Here is a 27,751-nt window from a genome sequence, read left to right on the forward strand (position 1 = left end):
GTCAGCTCTACCTCCTCTCTGTGTCTGGGGAAGCAGGAGGAAGAAATAGGAGCCATACAACATGGAATAAAAGCAATGCGTGCAATGGATTCATATAGTTTATAAGGCTGAAAAAAGATACATCCAGTTCAGCATGGTATCCTGCGAGTTGATCCAGAGGAAGGTAAAAAAAAAAAAAAAAACTGAGGTAGAAGCCAATTTTCCTCACTTTAGGGGGGAAAAAAAAACTCCTTCCCGACTCCAATCAGGCAATCAAAATAACTCCCTGGATCAACGACCCCTCTCTAGTAGCTATAGCCTGTAATATTATTACGCTCCAGAAATACATCCAGGCCCCTCTTGAACTCTTTTAGTGAACTCACCATCACCACCTCCTCAGGCAGAGAGTTTCATAGTCTCCCTGTTCTTACCGAAAATAATCTAATTACTAGCATCATTTTTATTTTGACACCAAAACAGCAATTTCAACTGGTATCATGATTACAATTAGGGATGAGCAAATCGACTTCGGATGAAACATCCGAAGTCGATTCGCGTAAAAGTTTTTTTACGGTAGAAATTCATTTTTGAAGTTATTACCTGAAGTCTTGCGAGACTTGGCGAAGTAATAACTTCGGCTCATCGGAGCCAATGCATTCTAATACTGTAAGCAGCGCTCGCTCCGTACAGTATTCAAATGAAGTTTTATGCGAATCAACTTTGGATGTTTCATCCGAAGTCGATTCGCTCATCCCTAATTTCAATCATTGCTGAGATACCTTTAATTGCCACCATAAATCATAGACTCACATGACAACATGGTAATTGAATAGCGCTGCAGAGAAGGTATTTTGTGCAGCACAGAATTATTTGATGCTTCTGGGGAGGTATTTTGTGACCATTCCTTCTATAAAAGGAGGTACTCACATCTAGAACTAGAATAGAATCAAAATATATTCAAAAATGTAAAAAATAAAAAAGTAGAGGGGAGATTTATAAAAACTGGTGTAAAGGAAAACTAGCTTATTTGCCCATAGCAACCAATCAGATTCCACCTTTCATTTTTCAAAGGAGCTCTGAAAAAATGAAAGGTTGAATCTGATTGGTTGTTATGGGCAATAAAGCCAGTTTTCCTTTCCACCAGTTTTGATAAATCTCCCCCTAGCTGTCCACCATTGGTGTAATTATCGAGGCAGCAGCTATGGTACCCAGCAACTAAGGGGGGCCATTTCTCCTCAAGGGAGGTGTGGTTAGTGATAATTGTGGATGATGAAAAGAGTGTGGAAAAGTGAATTTAGATAATTGGACCAAAAGGACCAAAAGAGAGGAAAAATGAAACAGCAGAGCAAAATAATTATAAGCCTTTTCCTTTTAATATATTACAGAGTCTTCCTGGTAGAAGAGGCGTTCCCGGACCACCGGTATGATTATGACAATTCATTTAGCCAAGATAAAGGTTGTACTGACTACAGTTTGCAAGCACCATTTCTTCATTCATTATTTGGCTCCTTCATATTCAGTTTAGTAACTTGCTCCTAGTTGCTGACTTTTCTCATGTGGACATGTCTCTCCCAGTACTGCTGAATGTAAGGTATAGGTGTCCAGGAAGGATACGGAGCTAAGGAGTAAGTGATTCTCCTCACCCCTTCAGAGTTTGCCTTGGATGTTTTGCTATCTCTCTACACTCTCTAACCTTGCAAAATGCTTGTGTGTGATCTACTTCCTATATACAGCTTATATGAGCTGCCTTCCTTGGAGGCTTTCCCTCCTCTACCACACGCTTAGTTGACATGTACAAGTCTGCTGCCATCTCTAAGGGCCCTCTTACATAGGCCAAAGATTGGGATAATTATTGGGAACAAATGTTCCTATGAACACTCGTTCCTGATAAATGACCCATGTAAAGGTGCTGTTGATCACCCAAGAAATTTTTCATGTGGCACCAAAAATCCTTGTTTGTCAGCTGCACATCGCCCCCATTTAACCATGGATGTGCTGATGACAGACAAGGAAACTGTAGGTACAAGTGACAATAGCTGACAGCTGTAGCAGGCTGTTATAGTGCTCACCCCCAGCGGGGGGTGAGGGTGAGTGCAGGCAATCAAGTAATCGAGTCTCATCACTATAGTCCATAAACATTATAATGGGCAGAGCAGAAACCTCTGGATAATTTGGTGCTGGTACAGCCATGCCAATCGGCATCCTGACAGACGTGGCACTTTTAAGGTGGCTATGCTTTCACATCAAGCAATTGTCAAGAGTGATTTATTACCAACAGTATCATTATAGTAATCATCAGGACAGTGATCCAACAAGACAGTTTTCTAGACCAGCATATAAACATTACGATTTATAGTACTTTCATTCATCACTACAAAAAAATAGCAATATATTCATATACAAAAACCAATGAATATTGCAATTCACATTACTGCTTGAACACTTGCTGGAGTTGCACAAGATTAGAAAAAACACATCAGGGTCAATTTATCAAGACTAATGTTCAGTCTTGATATCCCTTGCACCTCCGAAGGATGTGTTTCATTTATGATGAGGTGTATGCCTTGTCAAAAATTACGTGCATCCTCCGGCAGTCCATGCACCTAGATGCCTCATCCCTATAGTTTGTGTAGGCGTGTGCCACCCATTAATCAGCACAAGTTAGAATGTGGGCAACTCAGCGGTCGTTGCGGAGACACTGCAGCATGTAATCGCTTATATGTGCCAGGCTGCCCAGAGGCAACGAAAAGCTGTCCTCTGTGGGAGGTGTATCATCTGTGTCCTCTGTATCCCCCCATCCATGCACCAGTGATGGCCATGAGCTGGTCTGGGTGCCACCCTGCTGTGAACATGGTTCCTCCTCCTCCATCTCCTCCTCCTCCTCATCATCCTCCAGAACTGTGGCCTGGCTAGACAATTGTGTACCTTCGGCTTGTGGGTGCAGGAACCCACCCTCGGAGCCACTTGGGAATGACTGGCCTGAAACCCTACGAAATGATCCCTCTTCCTCCTCCTCCTGTGCCACATCCTCTTCCATCATCGCCAAGAGCGTTTTTTCAAGGAGGCATAGAAGTGGGATAGTAACGCTGAGAACGGCATTATTGGCACTGGCCATGTTGGTGGAGTACTCGAAACAACGCAACAAGGAACACAGGTCTCGCATGGAGGCCCAGTCATTGGTGGTGAAGTGGTGCTGTTCCGCCGAGCGACTCACCCGTGCGTGCTGCAGCTGAAACTCCACTATCGCCTGCTGCTGCTCGCACAGTCTCCCCAGCATGTGCAAGGTGGAGTTCCACCTTGTGGGCTCGTCGCATATGAGGCGGTGAGCGGGAAGGCCGAAGTTACGCTCCAGCGCTGACAGGCGAGCAGCAGCAGGGTGAGAATGCCAAAAGTGCGCACAGACGGCCTGCACTTTATGCAGCAGCTCTGACATATCGGGGTAATTTTTAAGGAATCTCTGCACCACCAAATTCAGCACATGCGCCAGGCAAGGGATGTGCGTCAAATCGGCTAGTCCCAGAGCTGCTACGAGATTTCGCCCATTATCGCACACCACCAGGCCGGACTTGAGGCTGACTGGCACAAACCACTCATCGGTCTGTTGTTCAAGGCCCGTCCACAGCTCCTGCGCGGTGTGGGGTTTGTCCCCCAAACAGATACGTTTTAAAACTGCCTGATGTCGTTTACCCCTGGCTGTGCTGAAGTTGGTGGTGAAGGTGTTACGCTGACCGGATGAGGAGCTGGTAGAGGATGAGGAAGCAAAGTAGGAGGAGGAAGCAACAGGAGGCAAACTGAAGCACCCTGCAATCCTCGGTGGTGGAAGGACATGCGCCAAACTACTATCTGCCTCAGGCCCAGCCGCCACTGCAGTTACCCAGTGTGCTGTTATGGAGATATAACGGCCCTGACTGTGCTTACTGGTCCACGTATCCGTGGTCAGGTGCACCTTGCCACGGATGGCGTTGCGCAGTGCACACCTGATTGTCCCCTACTTGGTTGTGCAGGGAAGGGATGGCTCGCCTTGAAAAGCAGTGGCGGCTGGGCACGACGTACTGTGGGACAGCCACCGCCATACGGCCTTTAAAACTCTCTGTCTACACCAGACGGAATGACAGCATTTCAAAGGCCAGTAATTTAGAAATGCTGGCATTCAGGGCTAGGGATCGCGGGTGGGTAGGGGGGTACTTACTCTTCCTCTCCAGCGTTTGGGATATGGAGAGCTGAACGCTTCTGTGGGACATTGTGGAGATGCTTGGTGACCCAGGTGTTGGTGTTGCTGGCAGATCCTCAGTTTGCGGGGTGGCAGGTGGCACTGTCACTCCAGAGGTGGATGAAGAGGCCGAGACTGCAGCAGAAGAGGAAGCAGGAGGAGCCAGAGACCTTTCTTGGTTTTTGAGGTGTCTACTCCACTGCAGCTCGTGCTTTGCACTTAAATGTCTGGTCATGCAGGTTGTGCTCAGGTTGAGAACATTTTATGCCTCGCTTCAGGCTCTGATTGTACAGTGTGCAAACCACTCGTGTCTTGTCGTCAGCACATTGTCTGAAGAACTGCCACGCCAGGGAACTCCTTGGAGCTAGCTTTGGTGTGCTTGGTCTCTTGCTGCAGTGGGCAGTAGGAGGCGTACTGTCTAGAGGACGGCCGCTCCGCTTTTGCACCCTGCTCCCTCTTCTGCTGTGCTGGTGGCTCTGTGTGACCACCGCCTGTTCTTTCGAACTACATAGGTCACTCGCATGACCTTGATTCCATGTGGGGTCGAGGACCTCATCGTCCTCCACATCATCTTCCACCCAGTCTTCACCCCTGCCTTCCTTGTCGGTCCGCACACTTTCGAAAGCCCCAGTAGTTGGCACCTGTGTTTCGTCATCATCCAAGACGTGCTGCGATAGTCCTCCCATGTACTCATCTTGAAAGATAAGTGGTTGGGCATCGGTGCACTCAATCTCTTCCATTTCTGGGGCAGGGCTAGGTGGATGGCCCTGGGAAACACTGCTAAAAGAGTCATCAAAAAGCAGAAGAGACTGCTGCATGACTTGGGGCTCAGACTGCTTGGCTGATTTGCAAGGGGGTGAGGTGAAAGACTGATGGACATCGTCTGCAGGTGCCAACTGTAGTCTTTCAGCAGGAGACTGGGTGGGAGACAATGTGAAGGAACTGGATCCACTGTCAGCAACCCAATCTACTATCGCCTGTACTTGTTCAGGCCTCAGCATTCGTAGAGCAGCATTAGGCCCGACCAAATACAGCTGCAGGTTATGTCGCCTACTGAGGAAGGGGTTTCACTTGTGTGTGTAGCTGGCACAGATCGACCACGTCCTCTCCCTGCAACAGGAGCTCCACCAGCAGCACCACGACCTGGGCCACATCCCTTATTTGACGCTCTCCTCATATTTTTCGAATTTAGGATCTTGCCCTAAATGGGTGTTTAATTAATAGTAGAATAGAACGACAGTATGTAAAGGGTGTATCTTACACGGTCTGAACCAGTGTAGGCCTGAATTAAATATTTCTTTGCCCAAAATGGCTGTATTTCAAATGGCTGTATTTCAAATCCCTGAATCAAACCCCTTTATGTAGAGGGGGTATTTCACATGGTCTGAACCAGTGTAGCCCTGAAGTAAATATTTCTTTGCCCAAAATGGCTGTATTTCAAATGGCTGTATTTCAAATGCCTGATTCAAACCCCTGTATGTAAAGGGAGTACTTTACAGGGCCTGAACCAGTGTAGGCCTAAATTAAATATTTCTTTGCACAAAATGGCTGTATTTAAAATGGCTGTATTTAAAATGCTTGCATCAAACCCCTGTATGTAGAGGGGATATGTCATACGGTCTGAACCAGTGTAGGCCTGAAGTAAATATTTCTTTGCCCAAAATGGCTATATTTCAAATGGCTGTATTTCAAATTCCTGAATCAAACCCCTGTATGAAGAGGGAGTATCTCACAGGGCCTGAACCAGTGTAGGCCTAAATTAAATATTTCTTTGCACAAAATGGCTGTATTTCAAATGGCTTTATTTCAAACCCCTGTATGTAGAGGGAGTATCTCACAGGGCCTGAACCAGTGTAGCCCTGAAGTAAATATTTCTTTGCCCAAAATGGCTGTATTTCAAATGGCTGTATTTCAAATCCCTGAATCAAACCCCTGTATGTGGAGGGAGTATCTCACACGATCTGAACCAGTGTAGGCCTGAAGTAAATATTTCTTTGCCCAAAATAGCTGTATTTCAAATCCCTGAATCAAACCCCTGTATGTAGAGGGAGTATCTCACAGGGCGTGAACCAGTGTAGGCCTAAATTTAATATTTCTTTGCCCAAAATGGCTGTATTTCAAATGCCTGATTCAAACCCCTGTATGTAGAGGGAGTATCTCACGGTGCCTGAACCAGTGTAGGCCTAAATGAAATATTTCTTTGCACAAAATGGCTGTATTTCAAATGGCTGTATTTCAAATGCTTGCATCAAACCCCTGTATGTAGAGGGGATATGTCATACGGTCTGAACCAGTGTAGGCCTGAAGTAAATATTTCTTTGCCCAAAATGGCTGTATTTCAAATCCCTGAATCAAACCCCTGTATGTAGAGGGAGTATCTCACAGGGCCTTAACCAGTGTAGGCCTAAATTTAATATTTATTTGCACAAAATAGCTGTATTTCAAATGCCTGATTCAAACCCCTTTATGTAGAGGGAGTATCTCACACGGTCTGAACCAGTGTAGGCCTGAAGTAAATATTTCTTTGCCCAAAATGGCTGTATTTCAAATGGCTGTATTTCAAATCCCTGAATCAAACCCCTGTATGTAGAGGGAGTATCTCACACGGTCTGAACCAGTGTAGGCCTGAAGTAAATATTTCTTTGCCCAAAATGGCTGTATTTCGTTCCGGTTCCGGCGCCGCCATGTGAAGTCGCTTGGAAAGTGAGCTCCCCATGAACCTGCCACAAACCGAGACAAATTGCCCATACACCCTCAACTTCGGTGGGACAGGAGAGAACACACGGTCCGCACACGCTGCATGGATCGGTATCTTATTATTATGGGCAAGAAACTAAAAACCAGAGAGCTGCCGTCACCGCTACAGAGAGATGCAGCACCCGCCATTATGGCGCCGAACTCAGAGAAGGCGGACGGCGACGGGTCCCGGGCTCTCTCACAGCAACCCGACGAGGGAAGGGAGATGCAGAGTCTCATGCCGGACTCACTAATCAGGCACATTGACTATAAGGAGCTTGCAATCGAAGTGGCCGCTCACTTAGCTCCTGACCTAAAAGAGACTCTGGCCTCATCAGTCACTCGGGTGATGCAACAACTGCAGGAAACTGTACAGGAGCATGATACCAGACTAAATGTCGCGGAATCTAGGATTCAAGTGATTGAGGACACCACAGAATCTATCCTCTTCAAATTGCAGAAAGTCCTTACAGAAAATAAGAGACTTTGTGAGAAGTTAGAGGACTTGGAAAATAGATCCAGACGCAACAATTTGAGAGTGGTGGGGCTGAAGGAGGCAATCCCGGCAAGTGATCTGGTAGCGATCTGCGAAACTGAGCTGCCCAAGGCCCTGGGAATCCAACGACTCTGTAAAGTAGAGAGAGCACACCGAGTGGGCCCACTTAACCGGGGCGAGGACCGCCAACTTTCCAGACCAAGACAGGTCATAATGCGCTACCTGGATTACTCCGATAAGGAGACCATTCTTAGAGCATTTAAAGCGCGCAAAAGCCCCATAATGCTGAGAGGGGCGAAAATTCTGCTATTTGGAGATTACTCTGCAGAGGTGGCGAGGAGACGTAAAGCATTTTCTCCGATCTGCACGCAATTGCACAACAAGAATGTAAGATTTGCGTTGAGTTACCCTGCCTCGCTCCGGATCTTCCGCTCAGATGGTTCGTCTACAATGTACCACTCGCCAAATGAAGCGCTGGCAGCCATAGAAGGATACTCACCATCTAACCGAGGAGCACAGACTTCACCGCAACATCGAGAGTGGGGACCTCAGGATTCCGCCGAATACCCGTCAGGATCGGACTTCCAGGAGCGCCCCCGGGCGGATCGAATCAGTCCAAACCAGCACCGCGGAGCAAGATGACTTTGACTTTCTTTCCTCTCCTGGGGGTTCCGCCGCGGGGGCTTTGGGGAGCCCGGGACGATCTGTAACGCGGGAGCTGGTATGTTTTATTGGGGCGGCTCCTCTGAGTCGGGGAGGCCGGGGGCGATTTCGCTCCCCTGGAGATTTTTGATCTGGGGGCCACGGTCTTCTGGATCGGGGGGGTTGGACCCATTGACATGCGGGCCTGCTTGAGGTGGCATCTCGGGCCGGGGAGATCATGGGAAGTTTGCTCCCTTGGGGTCTAAAGGCATAGCCTTTGTCCCAGGGGCCAGGATCTCTCAGGTCCGGGAGGCGGGCCGGATAGATGGGGCAATATAGGTTCGGTTTTCTTTTTCAAAGTACTACATGTGTTTATAAAAGGCATTTGGGATGATGTTTTAAAGGGCGGGGGAGGTGGGGAGCAGAGCGATCAAAACACCATTGTCGCTAATTTTCACATGGGGAAAAAAGTGAAGGTTCTGAGCAAACAAATGTGGCCTTTAGGGTTACTTTCTGGGTTTATCGCCCTAAGGATCTATGCTTATGTTTATGTTTATTCTTTGTTATTGTTAAATAGAGGGGTTAGGGGAAGGGTATTGTTTAGACTTGTCGATAGGATGTCTGCCTTCAATCACTCCTTAATCAGCTTCAGGGACCAGTGGAACCCTCCATGAGAGTAGTTTCCTGGAATGTAAAAGGATTGCGCTCACCTCAAAAGCGCAACAAGATACTTAGGCACTTGAAGAATCTCCGTGCTGATATAGCCCTCTTACAGGAGACTCATCTGATAGAAGAGGATTATCCCAGGATGAAAAAGATGTGGGTAGGTAGAGTGTTGGGTTCTCCAGCGGTAAACCGCAAAGCAGGAGTAATGATCTTATTTCACAAAAATCTATCATGCACCATCAGAGATCAGTCAAACGATGATGAGGGTAGACGGTGCACAGTAAAAATCGCCTTGGGAACAGATGAGCTTCAGATTTATAATGTATATGGTCCTAATGGGGATAGTAGACCTTTTTTGAATGACCTGACCGGGACTATTGAAAGGGATACGTCAGTCAATAAGCTGGTGGGGGGAGACCTCAATGCCGTGGCCTCTTTAAGAGAAGACAGGAAACCAATACGGAATTCTAGAGAGCGCCCTCCTAGTACAAAGGGGGCCCTGGCAAAGTTCTTGGAGGACACGGCATTGATTGACTCCTGGCGAATGCTAAATCCAGACAGTAGGGAATATTCATTTTATTCCAATCCACATGACTCGTGGTCGAGAATCGACTATCTTATGGTTTCTGGTGGCCTGACTAATAGGATATTAGGTACCAGAATCCACGACCTGATCATATCTGATCATGCCCCCATCTCTATAAACATAGCAGAGTTGCAGCCTAAGGGATCGAATATTCTATGGCGCTTCCCGTCATTCCTATATCAAGATGAGAATTTCTCTGATCTCCTCAGAGGTTGGTACTGGGAATATAGGGGAGATAATAACACATATCAGGATTCGCCATCTCTCTATTGGGATGCAGCAAAAGCGGTGCTGAGAGGACGCATAATGGCATATACGTGGGGGATAAAGAAAAAAGTAACATCAGCATTGCGGAATTATAGTGAGATCCTACGTTCAGCCTATACTGAATACATGAATGCGCCCACTGAGCAATCTAGACTGCGGTGGAAGGAGGCCAGAAATAATTATGAGCTGTGGTACGAGAGGAAGGCAAGGATAGATATGTCAGGCAGCAATGCCAAGTTTTTCAGGGAGGGAAACAAGGCAGGTAGACTATTAGCATCACTGGTAAGGAACTCCAGAAAACAGAACCACATAACATCCATAGCCGATCCTGGGGGTGGGATACATACAAATCCTGAGAAAATAGTTTCTATCTTGAGGGATTTTTATGCACAGCTCTATGAGGATCCTGGCCCAGCCGATCACATGTCTGAGTTCTTTCTGAAATGCACTGGTCTGCCCTCGCCATCACAAGCTCAGTTAGATACTTTGAACTCGCCGTTCACTGAGTCAGAGGTGTTAGGGATTATTAAAAAATCGAAACTACATAAAGCGCCAGGCCCAGACGGGTATTCAATAGAATTTTATAAGATGCTAGGTGGGGAGATAGCAGAACCCCTCACGAGAGTCTTCAATGATGTCCTTTCAGGATCCTCTTTATTATCATCTTCTGATAATATAGCCTATGTCAAACTAATTCCCAAGCCGGGGAGAGACGCCACACTTCCTTCTTCGTACCGACCCATCTCACTTATCAATGTTGACATAAAGATAGCAGCTAAAATAATGTCTGATAGGTTGTCAATGTTAATGCCGGACTTGGTGTCTCCATCTCAGTCAGGCTTTATTAGGAACAGAGCTGCAGTTACTAATATACGCAAAGTCCTTACAGTTTTAGACGCAGTAAGATGGGAATCAGATAGATCTATAATGCCCTCATTAGTGGCTTTTGATGCGGAAAAGGCATTCGATAACGTGAGATGGGATTGGATGAATAAGGTATTAGACAGGATGCGGATTGTAGGCCCCTTTAGGGTTTTCCTATCAGCAATATATCGAGACCCCAAGGCCAGAATCTCTTTGCCAGGATTTCTGTCAGCGCCCTTCCAGTTGGCAAGGGGAACGCGTCAGGGATGTCCCTTATCACCACTATTATTTAACCTAGCATTAGAACCCCTGATTAGGATATTGGAAGAGGGGGATATTTTCCGGGGCATTAAGGTGGGAAGCCAGGAGGTGAGGACTTCGCTTTTTGCTGATGACTTGCTTGTCTTCATGGCTGATCCTGAGATGGATTTAGAGAAGGTGTTAAACCTCTTGTCCTCTTTTGGACCAGTCTCGGGGTTCAAGATAAATGCGGACAAATGTATGTTACTTACATTGCGTGCATCTAGGTCTAAACTTGTATTGCCGGATTCATGTAGCAAGATTGTAATAGCTGAGAAACACATCAAATACCTAGGGATCAAAATAGGGAGAACCCCTGAGTCTCTTTATGCCCTCAATTATGTCCCACTGTTCAAAACAATTAGAAACGACCTGGAGAGATGGAAAAACCTACCCTTGTCTCTGACGGGCAGGGGTAACGTCATTAAAATGATATGCTTCCCAAAGCTACTGTACCCCATGCAAACAATACCGCTGCTTCTAAAGCATTCTGATGTTAAAAATATCCAGTCCATGTTCACAACTTTCTTGTGGTCAGGGAAAAAATCTAGAGTATCACTATCTAAGTTAATGTTGCCTAGAATCCAAGGTGGCATAAATATCCAAAATATGAGAATATATAATCTAGCATGTCTATTCAGGCATTGCCTGGACTGGATACACAAAACACACTACTGTTCAGACCCTATTTTAGAGCAACAACTCTCGGCTAAGTGGCCACTGGTGAACTTATTACATACCAGGAGGCGATTGCTCCCACCCCATCTGAAACACTCAATAATTTTAAGAGACACTATGGTCGCTTGGAAAGAAGTACGCAAACTAGCCAAAAGACCTTTTTTAGCATCCAGAAACTTGGAACTCTGGAATCATCCGGAGTTCCCTCTAGGGTCTCAAAACAAAATGTTTGGGGTCTGGAGGGCCAAGGGAATTCATTCATTTCTGGATATGCTGCATATTACCGAGAAGAGATACCTGACATTCCCAGAGTTATGTGAGAGGTTTGGTCTAGAAAATTCACAGTTCTTAGCTTATCAACAGGCTATCTATTTTTGTAGACAGAGGCTAATAGATGTCTCAAGCGAATGCACAAGCCAATACCTAGCATTTTCACTGGGACAGGGGGCCACGAGATACTCTATTTCCCAATTATATCAGGTCATGAGAGAATCAATTGATAAGAAAGTGGAAGCCAGACTCTTCAAGAAATGGGGAAAGAAATTACAGGTCTCGTTATCGGTGGAGGAAGTTTTGCTGGGGTGGGAGAGAGTATGCAAAGCGGTACCATGTGAAAGGTGGAGGGAGTCACATTTCCGTCTCATACATTCAGCAATATATGCATTTAATTTTGCGGGGCCTACACCTAAAATTGGGTATCTGACGGCATGTCCGAAATGTGGAACGGAGAGAGCAGATTTACAACACTGTGTGTGGGAGTGTGATTTCGTCCAATCTTTTTGGAAGACAGTGGTAAATTGGATTAAAGAGACGTGGGAGATAACATTGGTACATAGCCCTACGGTTTTGCTCTTTCATGTTTTTGATGTTACGTCTAAACCTCGAATGATTATTGATGTAGCGCTGTTGGTATCTCTCCGTGGTCTTCTAAATAACTGGTTGAAACCTAGTACACCTCCAATTAAAGAACTGATTTCTCAGATGTCACAGTTAATGTACATAGACAAATTGGACACGGAACACCAAAAAGAGAAGAAGACCAAAAATTTCTTCCACAAATGGCAAAAATTTATTGAAAAACATATACCGCGGGGAGATATCAATGAGCTGATGACTTCTTTCAGATATACAGAATGGTACTCAAATGCAGTGCGAACAGGGAGATTGGCGTCTTTGAGAGTAGATAACTGAAGGTTATAACCTTAAAATTAAAAAATGCTTGAATTTGCGAGGTGGGAGGGGATTGTAGGAATAGACATCCTGGAGAGTGGGAGGGGGGGGGTTAGGGAGGGAGGGGGATTTGGGCCATTTGATTTCGTTTTATCCATATGGTTTCTGATTTATTTATAAAAACAAAAAGTGGTGTATCATGTGCTCATATATGTAACGTGTTGAGATAATGACATGTTAAGATGATACATTTGAAATAAAAATATGTTTAAAAAAAAAAAAAATGGCTGTATTTCAATTGGCTGTATTTCAAATCCCTGAATCAAACCCCTATATGTAGAGGGAGTATCTCACACGGCCTGAACCAGTGTAGGCCTGAATTCAATATTGGTGCACCAAATGGCGGTATTTAAAATGTATGAATATAACCCTAATGTATTAAGGTTGTATCTCACAATGACATCTGCATCAAAGGCTGCCCAAACGAGTGTTTATTTAACAACTGAATTTGACAGCAGTATATAAGCCTGTAATTTCACACGTGCTGATACTGCAAGGACTGAAAATAGTGTTTTTTCTCAAAAAAGTGTTTTTTTCAAACCCCAGAAAATGATGGGTGTATTTCTAGCTTAAATTGCACACTGACTAATCAAGATGTTGTAGACTGCCAAAAAAGTGTTTTTTTGCTAACAGATTATGAAAGCTGTATATATTAAACTTGAATTTAACACTTGCAGATCTGGAAAATACTGGTTTTTTTTTTTTTTTTAAAGTGTGTTTTTCAAACCCCAGAAAATGATGGGTGTATTTCTAGCTTAAATTGCACACTGACTAATCCAGATGTTGTAGTTTGCCCAAAAAAATGGTGATTTGCAATGTCCCAAAAGCTCAGATGCAGTGCTGGTGCACTGAGCTTGCATAAAATGGCCGCCGCCGCCCACCTAACTAACAGAATTATAAAAGTTATTTTTTATTTTTTTTGGTCAATGGCCTCAGGGCAGGGTAAAACGATTGTGCCCTGCACCCACACAACTATTTCTCTGTAGATCGCTGAGTTAGATTCTCTCCTATTCTCTACCTGAAATCACAAGTCCAGCAGCATATCCTCTTCCTACACTTGTAACAGCAGAGTGACATGCAGCGCTACATGACTCAAGCTTATATAGAGCCTGGGTCACATGCTGCTCTGGCCAATCACAGCCATGCCATTAGTAGGCATGGCTGTGATGGCTTCTAAGGTCAGATAAAGAAGAAAATCCACAGCACTCCTCAGTTCTGGTGAACAAGCTGGTTACTTTATTGGTAACAGCAGCATAGGGATAGCAACGTTTCAACCATCTCTGGTCTTTATCAAGCTAAGGCTTCTAAGGTCAGACAGTTAACCGCTTGTTGATTGGCTGCGCTGAACACCGAACCCGACCTTTTACGGAAATGTTCGGGTCTGGGGTCCAAAAATCCTAAAGTGATGAGCTAGTTTCTTTAATTTGAGGTTGGTGCGTCAGTGCTACCAATCCACTGCCAGTTGGCATATTGCATTTTTGAACGATATAGCTAAAAGTTACCTTTATACCTTCAAAACAAAACTATTTGGCTCACCTTTAGGCCTAGTTCACACGAACGTATAGCTTTTATAGTTTTTTGCGGTCCGTTTTTCACGGATCCGTTGTTCCGTTTTAGAGTTCTGTTGTGTTTCTGTTTCCTTTCCATTTTTCCGTTCCGTTTTTCCGTATGCCATGTACAGTATACAGTAATTACATAGAAAAAATTGGGCTGGGCATAACATTTTTAATAGATGGTTCAGCAAAAATGGAACGTATACGGCAGACATACAGATGCATTTCCGTATGTGTTCCGTTTTTTTTGCGGACCCATTGACTTGAATGGAGCCATGGAACGTGATTTGCGGGCAATAATAGGACATGTTCTATCTTTCAACCGAACGGAAAAACGGAAATACGGAAACGGAATGCTTACGGAACACATTCCGTTTTTAATGCGGAACCATTGAAATGAATGGTTCTGTATACGGAACACAAAAAAACGGCCCGTACACTCGCAAAAAAACGATCGTGCGAACTAGGCCTTAGGCTTATTTCACATTAGCAGCAGAGAACAGGCAGACGGGAACAGCCTGCCGGACCTCTGCGCACTCCGGCACTGCCAGCGGTATTAAGGCTCCATCCATCTCCATTAACTATAATTGGGACCAGTGGAGATTGGGCCGCATTCTGGCAAATATTCTGAGAATCAGGAAGAAGAAAACCACTAGGAGCAGCGGTTTTCATCCAGCCGATTGTCCGCCTATTTGCCGGAATGCGACTGGATCTCCACTGGTCCCCATTATAGTTAAGGGGGCCGGATGGAGCCTTACATACCTCTGGCAGTGCCAGAGTGTGCAGAGTTCCGGCAAGCTGTTCTGGCTGAATAGCGCTAGTAGGCAACTAGCCTTAGCCTGTTTAGTATGAGTTTTTACCACCTATTACGTGGCTTACTTTGTGCCTGAATTTTGGTGCATATTAAGCCACACCCCTTCTATTCCTACTTCACACCCCTTTCACTCCTAGTCAAATAATGTCTGTGGCGATAAATGTGGCACACTCCTAATAATAAATCTATACCAGAAGATAACTTATAAATGAGGAATATCTATAATATATTTACGTGTACATATTGTAAATCCTAAAAGAAAAATGCTAAAATTAGGCTTTCATATATAAATGTAGTGTATTGCTTGTCAAGTACATAGGTGTGAGTTGATCCATTGATACTTGTGTGATTAAACATGTAAATCTGTATCTATCTGTAGGGGATTAAAGGGGATCTTGGAGTGCCAGGTGCTGCAGGAGAACAAGGATTTAGGGGTCCTCAGGTAAATACATTCTTATCATATGGCTGTTAAAATATGTTTTTGAAATTTTTGTTAGTTAATTGGCTAATTTAAAATAAAAAGTGATCTTTTTATAATAAGAATAAAAAAAAAAAATGAATATTAAACATGAAGGCTGGTAACCCCATTTATCAGTAATTCTATACTTGAGATGCTATAAGGGTGCATTTACAAGTGAGATGCTTCTCTCACAATTTGCAATACTATATCCTTGTGGTGCTATCCAGGGGCATTACCAAGTTCTCAAAAGGTTTGAGGCCCAAGCCCCAATGCATTTGTGCTAATTCTCAAGCTATCTGCACATACACACACCTTAGCACCAAATACATATTTTACTTGCTGGATGGACATTACATTCAGGACTCCAAACATACCGGACTATATAGCACATACATACCTCTTACATACAGTGCCTCCCATGTTACGTCTCCTCTGAGGCATACGGTATTCTTCTTTATTACCTTCTCCAATCAGATCATGACAACTTCCAGCCACAACTCGCCTCTGCAGAGTTTACCACACAGACATCTTAGGTTTCTCACTTTTCATCCTCCCCATCCTGGTGCCTCAAGAGTGATATCCCACTACTAAACCAAATGTGCCCGCTGTGCTCCCCAATGCCCCCAAATACTATAGTACAGAAATAACAGTAATATTAGTAATAATTCAGTCTCAGAGTGCCCTCATTAGTAATAGTGCCCTCAATAGTGATAATGCCCCCCAACAGTGTCCCTATTAGTAATAGTGCACTCCATATTGTGCCAAATAATAATGTTTACCATAGCCCACCCAGTATTAAAAAGGCTTCCCTATACTGCACCTAGTAATAAGGCTCCCCTGTAGTTCCCCTAGTAGTTATAATGTTATAATGTCTCCTATACTGCCACCAGTAGCTACTATGTAATGCCCCTTATAGTGCCTCAGTAGTTTTAATGACCCTGTAGTGCCCCCACTAGTTTCATATATCTAATTATATGTCCTAGTAGTTAAAATTGTCCCTATAGTGATACAGTAGTTAAAATGTACCCTCTAGTGTCCCAGTAGTTATAATGCCCTTCTGTAGTGCCCCAGTAGTTGTAGTACCCCTGCAGTGTCCCAGTATTTATAATGTTCCTGCTCTCTGTAATGCTTCGTTAGTTATAATGCCCCTGCTAACAGCAGTGCCCTAGTGGTTATAATGCCCCTGCTAACTGCAGTGCCCAAGTGGTTATAATACCTCTGCCTCCTGTAGTGCCCCAGTAGTTATAATGCCCCTGCCCCCTGTAGTGCCTCAGTAGTTATAATTCTCCTCCCCCTGTAGCACCTCAGTAGTTATAATGACCTTGCTCCCTGTAGTGCCCCATTAGTTATAATGCCTATGACCCTAAAGTGACAAATCAAACAAAAAATCAAATAACTCCTTCCCATTCCATGCTTCTGTATGCGATGCGGGCCATGCTCCTCTACTAGCCTGCAGCCTGCAGTTGCCTGCATCCCGGCACAGGTGGTCATGGTGGCATTAGACAGACAGAGGTCAGGGCTAGCAGACTACGTTCACAATGAAAGACAGACAGGGTCAGGGCTGGCAGAGTTTGTGGATTAATGGTGAGGAGCTAGAATCTCAGGGCAGGTAGTAGACAGTAGAAGCAGTCAGGAAAAAGTTAGGTCAATAACTGGATATCAGGACAGAAGAATACCTTAGTGCACAGTACTGGAACCTAAAGGAACATTGCTCAGGAACATGAATGAGGGATGATCCTTATGAAGCCTGTGACAAGTGGGCGATGGCTAAAGAAAAAAATGAATTGGTGCACACTGGCCCATTTACCATTAAACCTCCTGGCCTCTAATTATAACATGACTCTACTGATCCAGTCCTAGTCTACACAGTGAAGCTTATAACAAAAATCTAATTTAAGGACTATGTCATTTTCTGATAATATATTTCATATTGTTATTGTCTCAATATGTCATAAAGGCAGAAATCCTCAGAATTGAAAATTAGTTTTTCTCAATAGTATGGAAACACCTACCAAGGACACACATAATAATGTATACAATAATTAATAAAAGATAGCAATCACTTACAAGAAGGGAGCTCTGTCTGCGATATTAATGACGTTGGCACAATAAAACACCTCACAATAATATGTTAGTCACATATAAAACCAATGTAGAGTACCACAAGTTAAAACTCCTTGAAAAACAGACCTACATAAAGAATGATATAAGGCAAATGCAGACCACAAGGCTGGCTCCAACCCCAGAATAAGTTACACCCCCTGGAGGAATCTATAGGTGAAGCGTATGTTGTTAATCTATTGTGGTGTGTGTCCTTGGTAGGTGTTTGTGAAGTATGTCTTTCATACACCACTGTGTTGTGTTTGCCCACATTTGTAGGTGTGCCTCGATAATATGGTCAAAATCTAACATGATACTAGTAAGAGATCAGCAGAGATGCTCCCATGAAGGTGAAATGACCTGTGTCTCTGGCCCAAGGGTTGGAGTTTAAGACCTTGGATTTCGTTACTTTTTAGATCACAGTTATTCAGTTTGGAAAACATATGCACTATGTCACAATGTTATCAGAAAACTGAGCCACAAGAGAAATAGGAAAATTCACACTAATGCACATGGTTATATTTACTTCCAAGTGATCTCACTTAATAGGCAGTCAGGCACAGATACATATTTTGCAAGAGCAGTGAAAATATGACCTGGCTTGTTACTTACTGGTTGTCTACTGTTCTCAGAAAAAATTAATGACTTGGAGAAAGTGATCTTTACTGTCTTCAAAGTTATCCAAAGTTATCATCACCAAAGTGACAAAGCAAAATATAAAAAAATCTGTTAGAGATGCAGCCAGAGTTTACGGATCACATAATGTCCATACAAGTGCAGTGTTATTGGTTATTACTGATGATTAATTATTATTATTGTCAGCCTGTTTTCTCCCTGGCCTGGAAACTCTCCTTACCTACCCAATCCACAGCAAAAAGCTACACCATATACAGTTGCAAGAAAAAGTATGTGAACCCTTTGGAATGATATGGATTTCTGCACAAATCGGTCATAAAATGTGATCTGATCTTCATCTAAGTCACAACAATAGACAATCACAGTCTGCTTAAACTAATAACACACAAAGAATTAAATGTTACCATGTTTTTATTGAACACACCATCTAAACATTCACTGTGCAGGTGGAAAAAGTATGTGAACCCTTGGATTTAATAACTTCAACCAAACGTTTCCTGTAATTGCAGATCAGACGTGCACAACGGTCAGGAGTAATTCTTGACCCTTCCTCTTTACAGAACTGTTTCAGTTCAGCAATATTCTTGGGATGTCTGGTATGAATCGCTTTCTTGAGGTCATGCCACAGCATCTCAATCGGGTTGAGGTCAGGACTCTGATTGGGCCACTCCAGAAGGCGTATTTTCTTCTGTTTAAGCCATTCTGTTGTTGATTTACATCCATGCTTTGGGTCGTTGTCCAGTTGCAACACCATCTTCTGTTGAGCTTCAGCTTAAGTTCTGCAAAATGTCTTCATAAACTTGGGAATTCATTTTTCCTTCGATGATAGCAATCCATCCAGGCCCTGACGCAGCAAAGCAGCCCCAAACCATGATGCCCCCACCACCATACTTCACAGTTGGGATGAGGTTTTGATGTTGGTGTGCTGTGCCTCTTTTTCTCCACACATAGTGTTGTGTTTTCTTCCAAACAACTCAACTTTGGTTTCATCTGTCCACAGAATATTTTGCCAGTACTGCTGTAGAACATCCAGGTGCTCTTGTGAAAACTGTAAATGTGCAGCAATGTTTTTTTTTTTTACAGCAGTGTCTTCCTCTGTGGTATCCTCCCATGAAATCCATTCTTGTTTAGTGCTTTACGTATCGTAGATTCGCTAACAGGGATGTTAGCATATGCCAGAGACTTTTGTAATTCTTTAGCTGACACTCTAGGATTCTTCTTCACCTTATTGAGCAGTCTGCGCTGTGCTCTTGCAGTCATCTTTACAGGACGGCCTCTCCTAGGGAGAATAGCAGCAGTGCTGAACTTTCTCCATTTATAGACAATTTGTCTTACCGTGGACTGATGAACAGCAAGGCTTTTGGAGATACTTTTATAACCCTTTACAGCTTTATGCAAGTCAACAATTCTTAATCGTAGGTCTTCTGAGAGCTCTTTTGTGCGAGGCATCATTCACATCAGGCAATGCTTCTTGTGAAAAGCAAACCCAGAACTGGTGTGTATTTTTTATAGGGCAGGGCAGCTGTAACCAACACCTCCAATCTCATCTCATTGATTGGACTCCAGTTGGCTGACACCTCACTCCAATTAGCTCTTGGAGATGTCATTAGTCTAGGGGTTCACATACTTTTTCCACTTGCACTGTGAATGTTTACATGGTGTGTTCAATAAAAACATGGTAACATTTAATTCTTTGTGTGTTATTAGTTTAAGCAGACTGTGATTGTCTATTGTTGTGACTTAGATGAATATCAGATCACATTTTATGACCAATTTGTGCAGAAATCCATATCATTCCAAAGGGTTCACATACTTTTTCTTGCAACTGAATATTTATTACAATAGACGCCACTTCCGAACCTTCTTCTGTTACATGCAGAGTGAGGGTTATATGGGCCTTCAAGATGATATCAAGGTGTCTTTATTTTTAAATTTTTCTTATGCAAGGCAACTTAAAGTGACAGTGTGACGTTTCGGTCAACTTTGACCTTTTTCAAACACTATAACAGAAAATGAAAATTAAAAATTAAAAGTTTTTACATAGTGTTTTTTTCATATAGAGCAATTATAGTATATAGTCAAGCAGTGGTGTCGCCAGGAGGGAAGGGGGCAGAGGGGGCCACGGCCCCCCCTACATCACGCTGTGCCCCCCCAACTAAAATGCCCCCCCCCAACTGAGCGGCTGCAGCCGGGCACAACAGAGAGATGAGTTCTTCCATTGCGCTCATCTCCATAGTCATCTGCCTGTGCTGCGGCAGGGGAGGGAGAGGCGTGTCCCTTCCCCTTCCTCTGATAGGCTGCCAGCCTAGTGCCTGCAGCCCATCAGAGGCCGGCGCAGGCGGCGCGATGACGTCATCGCGCCGCCTGAGCCATACAGCGCGGGACACAGGCCGGAAGAGGCCTGCATCGCATCGCTGACATGGAGGTAAGTATAAGTGTTTTTTGTTTTTTTTTACAATTGTTTTACAGTGACATTAGGGGGGCTCTTGTTACTGGCACATTGGGGGGCTTATTATTGGCACATGATGGGGGGGCTTATTACTGGCACATGATGGGGGGCTTATTACTGGCACATGATGGGGGGCTTATTACTGGCACATGATGGGGGGCTTATTACTGGCACATGATCGGCGGCTTATTACAGGCACATTAGGGGGGCTTATTACAGGCACATTAGGGGGGCTCTTGTTACTGGCACATTGGGGGGCTTATTACTGGCACATGATGGGGGGCTTATTACTGGCACATGATGGGGGCTTATTACTGGCACATGATGGGGGGGCTTATTACTGGCACATGATGGGGGCTTATTACTGGCACATGATGGGGGGCTTATTACTGGCACATGATGGGGGGCTTATTACAGGCACATTAGGGGGCTTATTACAGGCACATTAGGGGGGCTCTTGTTACTGGCACATTGGGGGGCTTATTACTGGCACATGATGGGGGGGCTTATTACTGGCACATGATGGGGGGCTTATTACTGGAACATGGGGGGCTTATTATGGGCACATGATGGAGGGCTTATTACTGGCACATGATGGAGGGCTTATTACTGGCACATGATGGGGCTTATTACTGGCACATGATGGGGGCTTATTACTGGCACATGATGAGGGCTTATTACTGGCACATGATGGGGGGCTTATTACTGGCACATGATGGGGGGCTTATTACTGGCACATGATGAGGGCTTATTACTGGCACATGATGGGGAGCTTATTACTGGCACATAATGGGGGGCTTATTACTGGCACACGATGGGGGCTTATTACTGGCACACGATGGGGGCTTATTACTGGCACACAATGGGGGCTTATTACTGGCACACGATGGGGGCTTATTACTGGCACATGATGGGGGGCTTATTACTGGCACATGATGGGGGGCTTATTACTGGCACATGATGGGGGGCTTATTACTGGCACATGATGAGGGCTCTTGTTACTGGCACATGATAGGGGGCTCTTGTTACTGGAACATTGGGGGGGCTCTTGTTAATGGAACATGATGGGGTGCTGGGCTCTTATTGGGGGCACTTATTACAGGCACGTTATTGGGGGCACTTATTACTGGCACGTTATTAGGGGCACTTATTACTGGCATGTTATTGGGGGCACTTATTATTGGCACCTTATTGGGGGCACTTATTACTGGCACGTTATTGGGGGCACTTATTACTGGCACATTATTGGTGGGCACTATAGGGGCATCTATTCAGGCCACAAAGAAGTGGTATTTTATATGAGGGGCTCTGTACAGCAGCATTTTATACTGGGACACATTATGGTGGGTACTATGGGGAAGGGAGGAGAGGAGTACTATGGAGTCATCTACAGGGGGCACTAAGAAGGGGAATTTACTGGGGGCACTATATAGGGGTATTTTATACTGGCACATTATGGGGACATTAGCTCAACTGGAGGCATTACAAGGGGGTATTTTTTGCATTGTCACATTATAAGGAGAATTATTTCTACTGGGGGGGGGCATTATGGTGGGCTTTATTACTACCCCATGGTATGACCCCCTAGTAGCAGCACTAGCCTCTCCCTGCTCTGCTATCCCTCTGCCCCTTCTCCAAATCCTTATTATGAAATCTTTCTCATTAGGATAAACACAACATCAGCTCCGCCGAGCCCCCGGCCAAAGTGTTGAAGTGGTGTCCGAGATCCCCAAGGGTCAAGCCAAGTTTTGTAAGTTTTCATGTGAAATATGTTTGTTATACACATATAGCCTACACTGCGCCACACAATATACAGTATAGCTCTACACTGTGCCACACAATGTACACTGTACAGTATACCTCTACACTGTGCCACACAATATACAGTGTACCTCTACACTGTGTAGTCTGTTCTATAAGCACCCTTGTTCTGTGGTGGCGGACAGAAAATAATCTGGAAGTGCCCATCCCGAGACCAGGCCCTGGATCCGCCACTGGTCTGGACCTCTCACAGGAGTGTACATTTATTCTAAACTGTAATCCGTATCCTCTGACCTGCAGAAATCAGCGCTCGCTCAATAACAACTAACAGGCAGTGCCTGTAGACTGTAGCCTGGCCCTGTTACTGAAGCTAGCTGAGTGGTGTAAGGTTAAAGTACTAGCAGAGATGAACGGCCGCTGAATCCTGATTTAAAGTTAAAGTTACTGCAGGATATGGATTACAGTTTAGAAATGTCAAATGTACACTCCTGTGAGAGGCGGGGAGGGGAATCTGTGGATGACACTGCTATAGGGAGGGGGATCTGTGGATGACACTGTTATAGGGAGGGGTTCTGTGGATGACACTGTTATAGGGAGGGGGGTCTGTGGATGACACTGTTATAGGGAGGGGGATCTGTGGATGAGACTGTTATAGGGAAGGGGTATCTGTGGATGACACTGTTAGGGAGGGGGAAATGGGGATGACACTGCTATGGGGTGGATCTGTGGATGACCCATGTAGCATAAGATGCTATATACGGTATGTGTCATTAGAGATGTCCCGAACTATTCGCCGGCGAACAGTTCCCGGGGAACATAGCTTGTTTGCGTTTGCCGCGGCGGGCGAACATATGCGATGTTCGGTCCGCCCCCTATACATCATCATTGAGCAAACTTTGACCCTGTACCTCACAGTCAGCAGACACATTCCAGCCAATCAGCATACCCTCCCTCCCAGACCCTCCCACCTCCTATCAAAAATCAAGGATCCATCTTAGATTCATTCTGAAGCTGCAGTGTCACAAATTTGACTAAGTTGTAATCGCAATGCGATTAATACAGGTTATATTAAATCGCATTGCGAATTCAACTTAGAGCTGGGTTCCTAATGGTTGTATTGCTAGAATATAATGAATATTGAGAATATAGTGCTATATTCGTTATATTCGTCAATTCTAGCAATACAACCATTAGGAACTTAGCTCTAAGTTGAATTAGCAATGCGATTAATGCAGGTTATATTAATCGCATTGCAAATTCAACTTAGAGCTGGGTTCCTAATGGTTGTATTGCTAGAATATAATGAAGATTGAGAATATAGTGCTATATTCGTTATATTCGTCAATTCTAGCAATACAACCATTAGGAACTTAGCTCTAAGTTGAATTCGCAATTCGATTAATGCAGGTTATATTAATCGCATTGCGAATTCAACTTAGAGCTGGGTTCCTAATGGTTGTATTGCTAGAATATAACGAAGATTGAGAATATAGTGCTATATTCGTTATATTCGTCAATTCTAGCAATACAACCATTAGGAACTCAGATCTAAGTTGTAATCGCAATTACAGGTTATATTAATCGCATTGCGAATTCAACTTACCACACTCTGCGTCAACGACGTAATTTTCCATGGGAGTTTTGCCATGGATCCCCCTCCGACATGCCACAGTCCAGGTGTTAGTCCCCTTGAATCCGTAGTTTCAGGTGCTGCACATCTCATATCTTCACAGCATAGACGATTGCCTTCAGATGATACGAGATGTGCAGCACCTGAAACTACGGATACTGGAAGCCTGTGCTAGCATTTCTCCTACGGTGTTGCTATCAGTGTGTGAAGAGTGGGAGAAAAGGGTTGCATTGACAATCCAACACAATGGGCAGCACATTGAACACATTTTGTAAGTGGTCAGAAACTTGTTAATAACTCATGAAAGAATAAAGTTACGTTAAAACCAAGCACACCATTGTTTTTCTTGTGAAATTCCCAATAAGTTTGATGTGTCAAATGACCCTCTTCCTATTGAAAAAACAAAAGTTGGATTTAAAATGGCCGACTTCAAAATGGCCGCCATGGTCACCGCCCATCTTGAAAAGTTTCCCCCCTCACATATACTAAATGTGCCACAAACAGGAAGTTAATATCACCAACCATTCCCATTTTATTAAGGTGTATCCATATAAATGGCCCACCCTGTACTATAATTGCTCTCTATGAAAAAAACACTATGTGAAAAAATTTTATTTTCATTTTATGGTATAGTGTTTGAAAAAGGTCAAAGTTGACCAAAACGTCACACTGTCATTTTAAGTTGCCTTACATAAGAAAAAATAAAAAAATAAAGACACCTTGATATCACCATATTCATTGGAGTGCTGAAGTTTCTATGTTGATATTTCTGAGGGCTAGGAACCCACAATCCCAGTATCCATCTAACCAGGACAAGAGTGCCACGCCATTCTACCTAGCTGTATGTGTTGACGCAGGGTCATGGTGCCAACATTGGTACTCTGGCCACGCTTCACCATCTGCCCACAAATTCGGCAAATGGCCATGTTCACCTCCTCCAGCGGTTTAACAAAAAAGTGCTACACCGCTGAATATGCAATTTTCCCCCCAACACTCCGCACTGACTGCCTGCTACCGCTGCTTCTGTGAACCCCTGCACCGCTACTTTCTGGGAAAGTAGGCTCCTGCAAAGTGGGTGGTCTACCCCGGGTACGTTTGGCTCCCGACCTCCCATTACTGACACCCTGCTGACTCACGGCCACGCTACCACCTTGCTGGCTCAGCCGCTGACTCACGCACAAGCTGCCACCCTCTTCTCCTGATGATGATGAAGTTCCTTCTTAACCCGGCTCCTAATTGCAATCGGCTACATCATCCACTACTGTCTGCAGTTCACTGATGTCACCCTCAAGGGTCTCAGGGCCAGGATCCTGACCACTCCCACCTGCTCCCACATGACTCTCATCATTACTACTTGCCCGCCTACCGTAGGAAGCAGCGGATGTCTCCTCCACATCTTGACTGGGCAGTAGCTGCTGACTGTCCTCTATTAGCTCGTCCTCGCTGAAAAGTGAAGCCGAGCCTATGGCATACAATACTTCTCACGCTGAGGGAACAGAAAATGACAGAGGTAGGTTGAGGACAGTTGTGGGCACAGGGCCTGCCCCGGGCCATGCCAACTAATCGTCGTGTCAGAGGAACCCACCAACTCTTGGCTGGGGGTTTTATATACTTATAATATTGCTCACTCACAAACAACAAAAACATACCCAATATAATCTAAAATATATCCACTTTATTGCATACAAATCCATATACACAATATATAACAGTATAATGGTAATAATAAAAGGAAAACAACAGATGTATAAGGGTGCCAGAATCATCTGAACTATGCTGCTGCTACTCCCAAAAAGATCTTCCACATGTCAAGTGTTACCATGTCCAGAGAATGTACACTATAAAACATGAATATCACAAAACGGTCTACCTGTTACTACGTGCATGGGTATATGGATATATCCCTCCATACGGGTAGATACCTTTATCAAGTACACATTTAGGACGTGTATAATAACACTCCTTAATAGATATTACCCAAAACAATAATACAGCATGAGCCCAGGAATACACACTGGGATGGAGGAAACTGGAGGAAAAAATAAAAACAAAAAAAATAATAATGAAAAACAAAAAGACACCACCCAAAACCTGGTCAGAAGAGTCATTAACACTGTGGCCAAAATATGCCACAAGTTGCCATAATATTATGTGCAATACATAACACAAGACATGATTGGGGGTATACAGAGCAGCACAGGTCAGCAAGAATACCTCGACGCGCTTTTCACCTCTGCTTCTTCTTGGCTAGGGGTGTCTGATGTCATTTCCGACAAAGTCGAAGACCTAGTCAACCATTCAAGCACCGCTGGGTTGCTGGTCAAGACATGACCGCTAGATGACACTGGGAGGTCAGACTTCTCGCTGCGACTAGAGTTGAGCAGACACCTGGATGTTCGGGTTCGGCAGGTTCGGCCGAACTTGAAAAAAAAGTTCGGGTTCGGGTTTTGACCCCGAACCCGAACCCCATTGAAGTCAATGGGGACCCGAACTGTTGGCCACTAAAATGGCTCTAAAATAGCCCTGGAAAGCTAGAGGGCTGCAAAAGGCAGCAAAATGTGCTTAAGAGCATGGCAAATGCTCTGCAAACAAATGTGGATAGGGAAATGAATAGAAAAAACATAAAAGACCTTAAAAAAATTAAAATTAGGAATGATGTAGGAGGAAGAGGTTGAGGAGGCGGTGAATGGGTGGATGTGGCCCTGTAGGCTCACGTGGCGGTCTAGGAGGAAGCGGCGGCGAAGGAGGAATAGGTAGCCAACACAGATGTGTGTTATTTTGCATTTTTACATAGGGGTATCCCTCAAAATATTGGGACATATAAAAAATAAAATAAAAGGAATAAGTGCACTTGAGTACAAGGATGGATGGTTGAGGCTGTTAGAACTGTCTATTCTGTACAAGGTACAGACAAGTCTTGTGGGATCCAGGCCTGGTTCATTTTAATGAACGTGAGCTTGTCCACGTTGGCTGTGGACAGGCGGCTGCGTCTGTCTGTAATGACGCCTCCTGCCGTGCTAAATACACGTTCAGAGAGTACACTGGCTGCAGGGCTGGCCAGCACCTCCAAGGCATACAGGGCAAGTTCTGGCCATGTGGACAATTTGGAGACCCAGAAGTTGAATGGGGCAGAACCATCAGTCAGTACATGTAGGCGTGTGCACAGGTACTGTTCCACCATGTTGTTCAAATGCTGCCTCCTGCTAACATGCTCCATATCAGCAGTTGGGGCCGGTTGTTGCGGCGAGGTAACAAAGCTTTTCCACATGTTGGCCATGCTAACCCTGCCTTCTGAGGTGCTGGCGCTGACACAGCTGCATTGGCTACCTCTTCCTCCTCCCATGCCTTCGCCTTGTGCTTCCACTTGTCCCCCGGCGTCAGTCGGGAATGCTCTAAGGAGCGCGTCTACCAGCGTGCGCCTGTAGTCGCGCAACTTCCGATCACGCTCCAGGGAGGGAATTAAGGACGGCACACTGTCTTTGTAACGGGGATCCAGCAGGGTGGCCACCCAGTAGTCAGCACACGTTAAAATGTGGGCAAGCTGTCGTTGCGCAGGCACTGCAGCATGTAGTCGCTCATGTGTGCCAGGCTGCCCAGAGGTAAGGACAAACTGTCCTCTGTGGGAGGCGTATCGTCTGCGTCCTCCGTATCCCCCCAGCCACGCACCAGTGATGGGCCCGAGCTGCATTGGGTG

At 44.7% G+C, this 27,751-nt stretch overlaps 1 protein-coding gene across 2 annotated transcripts in view; it reads left to right on the plus strand.

The window, feature by feature from the left end:
* LOC121001130 (collagen alpha-6(VI) chain-like) overlaps window positions 1-27,751 on the plus strand; it is a 353,819-nt gene that overhangs the window by 237,878 nt on the left and 88,190 nt on the right. For both annotated transcript variants that reach the window (XM_040432059.1, XM_040432060.1), the window contains exons 21-22: window positions 1,365-1,400; window positions 15,401-15,463. In XM_040432059.1, coding sequence (XP_040287993.1) covers window positions 1,365-1,400; window positions 15,401-15,463 — 99 coding nt within the window. The remainder of the gene's footprint in view (window positions 1-1,364; window positions 1,401-15,400; window positions 15,464-27,751) is intronic.

The sequence above is a fragment of the Bufo bufo genome, chromosome 5, assembly GCF_905171765.1.
Source record: "Bufo bufo chromosome 5, aBufBuf1.1, whole genome shotgun sequence".
Taxonomy (NCBI): Eukaryota; Metazoa; Chordata; class Amphibia; order Anura; family Bufonidae; genus Bufo; species Bufo bufo.